The sequence below is a fragment of the Vigna unguiculata genome, chromosome 9 (assembly GCF_004118075.2).
Source record: "Vigna unguiculata cultivar IT97K-499-35 chromosome 9, ASM411807v1, whole genome shotgun sequence".
Classification (NCBI taxonomy): Eukaryota; Viridiplantae; Streptophyta; class Magnoliopsida; order Fabales; family Fabaceae; genus Vigna; species Vigna unguiculata.
Genome location: NC_040287.1, coordinates 13448680 through 13453759, shown reverse-complemented (window position 1 = coordinate 13453759; position 5080 = coordinate 13448680). Strand labels below are relative to the sequence as shown.

At 38.4% G+C, this 5080-nt stretch overlaps 1 protein-coding gene across 2 annotated transcripts; it reads right to left on the bottom strand.

Moving 5' to 3' along the window:
- Positions 1-276: 276 nt before the first annotated feature.
- Positions 277-4775, bottom strand: LOC114162777 (C2 and GRAM domain-containing protein At5g50170). 2 transcript variants are annotated; one of them, XM_028046752.1, is made up of 9 exons: positions 4115-4775; positions 2770-3957; positions 2489-2671; positions 2105-2388; positions 1827-1943; positions 1446-1708; positions 1198-1366; positions 812-1084; positions 277-721 (listed from the first exon to the last, which is right to left on the bottom strand). In XM_028046752.1, exons 1-9 carry the CDS (start codon positions 4527-4529, stop codon positions 512-514), a joined length of 3102 nt encoding a protein of 1033 aa, XP_027902553.1. In that variant the 5' UTR covers positions 4530-4775; the 3' UTR covers positions 277-511. The 2 variants fall into 2 exon arrangements, with proteins under 2 accessions (XP_027902553.1, XP_027902554.1); XM_028046753.1 differs by having other exon boundaries at positions 4229-4773.
- Between the last annotated feature and the right edge of the window lie 305 nt (positions 4776-5080).

Here is a 5080-nt window from a genome sequence, read left to right as displayed (position 1 = left end):
GCTTTTGCTCTTGCTATAATATTAGTTTATATTAAATATCATAATAGGATTGATAAATTCATAGAAGATTAACTCCTGTATGTAGTTGTTTCAACTTCTCTTAAGTCAATGTATAGATTTCGTCCTAATGGACGACGCACGCACGAACACACGTGCAGAAAGTCCCTATTTAACAAATAACAAACAGGGACTTTATAAAGATATTTTTCCTTAATTTAATTCCATACATCTGAAATAGAAATAAATATAAATTTTTATTTCAAAAATAGAGTCGAGTATTGTGGTACATAGTACATAGGAAATTAGTCATTCCATCTGCCTGTAATTTCTTCCGTTCAAACCTTCTCATAGTTTAATGGATAGAAACTATAAATAAAGTTTGAACCAGCGTTATAAAATAATACAAAATAAATCATATCTGATAAGATGTTTCAGAAGAACGCTAATTGCTCTAGAGAAAACTCATTTTTCTTTTGTCTAGCACATTTGTTATACCTCCCTAATATAATCCTTATCCATTTGAGTTCTGAGACATGATCAAAATCTCTTCCTGAACCAGTTCAAATATTTCCTTCAATCGAAGGTTAAACTTGGCTATTATGTTGCGGTTGATCCTCTGCTGAAACTTGGAGCTCTTAAGCCACATGACACTAATGTAAGCTTCACACTTGCAAGCACATTCACCAAGAGGTGATGGCTCAATTTCGAACTTAAAATGAATCTGCAGCCAAACAAAACAATATGAACAAGATGAACAAAGTTAATTTATCACAAGTAATTGAATACAAGTTTGAGTTTGCAGTTAGCATACATGAAAGTGATCAGCAAAAGGGACACCGTGAAGAGCCATAACTTCAACCACAGTCCAACCTCCAGTGTCTGCATTTGGAGATTTTTGCTGTGTGCTTGTGACTTCACCTCCAAAAGTTGATACTTGTCGATTGAATTGGTAAGAAACACGCCTCTCGAACACCTCAGGTTTTACTAGCTCCCACGCCGTTGTTTCATAGTTCATACATCCTGTTCTCTGCATAATTTTATGCTCCAGGGTTCCTCCATCAAAAATTCCCATCACAGATATCATCTGAGCCAGAGTACGTGACATAACTCATTAGAGCTAGATTAGCTTATTACTACACATAAAATAATCTTAAAGAGGCCAATTCTGTCTTTAGTTTTATTTAATTGGTTGCTTACCCTGATTGGTACTTCTGCAGAGAAGATTCTGGACATGTTTTCTTCATTCTCTAAGACAGATGCTGAGTCTTCTGGAATTACAAAGCCTTCTTGATCATCATGTTCTTCTGTAATTTGTTCTTTCTGATAGGGGTTCAGAATTCTTGTTCTCCACAAGGCCTTTATTGTTCTTTGGTGGAAACAGAATAAGATGTCAATGGACGGCATCGATTTATAAGATTAGGAATATAAGCATGCCTTGTTCATACCTGCAAGCAGCACCAAATGAAGAAAATGATTGAAAATGAAACCTAAGTCTCCCTTCTTCATCTTGAGTCTTTGCACCGTGCCTTGCATCAATACCTCGACCACTTCGCAGGATTATGACCAATGTAGGGCTTCCTAATGTTGCCAACGATGGAGGAAGCACTTGTATGTCTTCAATGTCTTCCCAAAGGAAGAAAAATTTGGTTTTGTGTCCAAAGAAATTGGCATAAAAACCCAGAATCCTTGCTGAAAGAAACAGCCGACCCTATAGCAGGAAAGCAGCATCCATGCTTTAATTATGGAGTCTATCACTCAAACATCACCAGATAACTTACAACATTTCATATAATTTGAACAATTTTCCACTTTGATGTCTTGCATACCTGTAAAGGCATTTTTCTCTTGAGGTAACAAGTTAAATCTTTTATGAGAAATTCTTCCGGAGGTAATGCAAACAATTTCTGGAATGTAGAACTCCTTTGTGGTGATCTAAGATTCAACTGTCATTCAGCTATTCAGTTATATACAATAAATAGGTCTAAATGTTCTATGACAGAAAAAAATAAAGTAGGTTTGGTTGAACTGCATGATACCAATTACCAAGGCATGTGCATGGGGCAAGGAGAAGGGAGCAAGTCAGATTCCTAATGCTAATGCTTACCTTTTTGCCTACTTCCTTTTCCATCTTCCCCAAATATTCCTTGATTGTCTCAACTCCTTTATTATTGTCCAAGAAAATTCTCAGGTGCAACTTTGACTGAGAAGATTGAGCAAGTTTTCCTTCCAGCAAGAGCCACATGTCTGCCAACTCAGTTGATGTGTGCTTTAGGAAATTGATCTCAGCATGTCCAAGTGAAACATCCTGGTCAAATGGACCATCAAAATCAAACACTTCCACATCCAAAACTGATGGTGGTTCTTCCATAGCTTCAAACTCTAATATTTCTGCATGTGAATACAAATAGACAATTTCGGTGAAGTTATATCCATATCAAAGCAAAGTTATTGCATATTAGAGAACTATCAAGAAGTTAGAAGGCAGAACCATTCCATTGAGGATTCGATGTTTGAAGTTTGACAGAGCTTGATCTTGTTTGTGCATTACAGGTTAACACTACGTAGGGATCTGACAACCCTTCTGATGCCAAGGAGGCCAAGTCAACCCCCTCAATTAAAGCCACAGTAAGAACCCATCCAACACCATTAGCTTTGAGGCCATGGTCAGTTCCTATTAGAGGAAAATGAAGAGGATTGTGATCCCTCAGATGAAGTTCATTGACAGAGATAAAAAGCATGGTAATACGTTCAAATGATATGCTTACTTACCCATTTGAAATCTAGCTTGAACAAAGTGAGACAGCATATTGTAAACACGCTGCAACTGGATGGATAAAATTCCACCTATAATGAATTCCCCATAACTATCTGGCAATTCAAGCCCCCTAAATTCCAAGCCCTGAGGTGGACTTGGACTACAATAAAAAATATGCACCATCACATACAAACACATGAAAATGGTGGAAACCACAGTGAAATTACAAAAGTATGCAACTTCCTGCCACCAATGCCACTGGTCTTCAGTCTGCAAAGTTGCCAAAAAATGTTCCTTGTCTGAAAAATTTGCCTTATCTTGCACCTTAAAGTTCTGCGCTAGTTTTTGGGAGAACTGGTTAAAACTATCCTTCAATCCCTGTCTTGCCCCACTTTCTATCATGCCTTTCATCATTGTGCTTTGGAGGAAGACAATGCCCCATGACACAGCAAGATGAGAGGATTCCTCTCCTGAAGGTACCTCTTCACCAGGCATTATCTTGTAAAGCAATTCAATCCTAAATGTATTCCCGTATGGAGCTTCAGGTGTACTTATATTACAAAGTATAGCAAATTCCTTTCTACACACTCTAATGTACGTTTGCTCCTCAGTGCAAGTAACTTCCTTCACCAATTTTGTTGCAGCTTTTGTACAAGTAACAACTCGTGTCAAACTTGACATGTCTCCATTTTTCCATGTCCAAGGTCCTTCTTGCACATTTGTTATTCCCTGCAGCTCAGCCAAATCTTTACGAAACTGTGACTTGGGTGCAAAAAGAAACAAATTAAGGTCCTTTGGAGAGAATAAATAAGTCTGATCTACTAGAACACCGCCCGATAAATTTTCAGGCATCTCAGGTTTGTTGTCTCTTGATTCCATTTGTGCAAGGGCTTCTTCAAAGCTACAAGAAGGTGAATTTTCCTGAACACTATCTTCAGGATCCGATAATAACGTGGATGATAGTTCTGAAGAATCCCCGGGCTTCGAGTTTCCTTCTTTCTTTTTCAAAATCTTATGCAGACTATTCGCAATAACCCTCAACAGTTTGCCTACACCCATTTTATCACAAGGTGCCCGACATGAACTGTGAAGACCTTCCAATTCCTTTGAGTTCTCAACTGCAACAGTTGAATTTGAAGAATGCTTATGCTTGGTAAAAGCACGGCCTTTACCACGAAGATAAACAGTAAGGAGAATTTTCCCTGATAAACGAACACATAAAGTAAGAGAAAATAGGTCATACACTAGTATAATAACAAGTTTATATATAGAATTGTGCATCAAGTCTCAACTTCACAAGTCATAAATATGATTATGTTCATGCTAGTGCATGTAAGTAATGTAGTGAGGGAAACAAACCACAATATTTATTGAAAAATTTCCCACTCTTGGGGCTTTGAAGAGAGAACCAGGTGGGGAGCAAGGTCTGTTTATCCTCAAAAGAAATTGAGCCTACAGGTATCCGAACCTCACCCAGGAAACCGACATAACCATTGCTCACTCTGCACTCATTCACATGACTAACAACAGACACAACGAGCACGTCCTCAGCATCATGCACCTTGAAACAAAACTCCTGGTTCCAAACGGGGTTGCACGTGTTTGTCAAAATCCTTGTCTTGGCCTTGGACTTGGCGAGTCTAAGCTTCACGTACGTAGCCCTCACAGGAAGGTCCTTGGCCTCCAACACACACACGTGAAGCCTCAACATAGCGTGGAAGAAACTTGGCTCTTTACAACTCGTAACACATAAAAAGCAAAAGTAGGGTGGCATGTTAGTGTGAAGGGGTGTTACAGTAAAAGGGATATAGTGGTTTTTTCTTCTGTATGATCGTGGAATGAAGAGAGAGAGTCACGTGTTAGAGGTATACGTGGACGTTGAAGGGAAATGACACGGGGTTTTGTTGCAAACGGAAACTCGTTGGTTATTATTAGACATTCCTTGTGGATGATGGTTTCCTCAGAATTCATGATTCATGTAAGTCGTCTCTTGTGAGGTTTGGTGGTTGTGTAGTTATTACGGGGTCCAAGTTTCCTTAAAATTTAGTTTTGGTGTGGGTTTCTTGTCTGTGATGTGTTGTGTAAGCGGTGCCATAATGGTTTAAGAGGAAATGGGAAATTGGGTTGCAGTAGCCGGCAATATAGGATAAGCATCTGCTTGGGATTCCGATAATTTTTCTTATTATATTATAAGAACTTGGAAATGGAATTTTGTAGTCAAAGGAAGAATATATCATCATGGAAAATGTTTCATGTACAAACCTTCATAATTTATACTCTTGCCACATCATGACGTGGTTATTGAAGTCAATTTTTTAAGGTGAA

Bases quoted from the DNA above. Each gene is read 5' to 3' on its own strand.
- LOC114162777 (XM_028046752.1), bottom strand. From the start codon at position 4,529: ATGCCACCCTACTTTTGCTTTTTATGTGTTACGAGTTGTAAAGAGCCA. The intron at 1,709-1,826 runs GTATGCAAGACA...TTCCTGCTATAG, and splicing joins AGAGAAAAATGCCTTTACAG to GGTCGGCTGTTTCTTTCAGC. The intron at 1,367-1,445 runs GTATGAACAAGG...TTTCCACCAAAG, and splicing joins TCATTTGGTGCTGCTTGCAG to AACAATAAAGGCCTTGTGGA.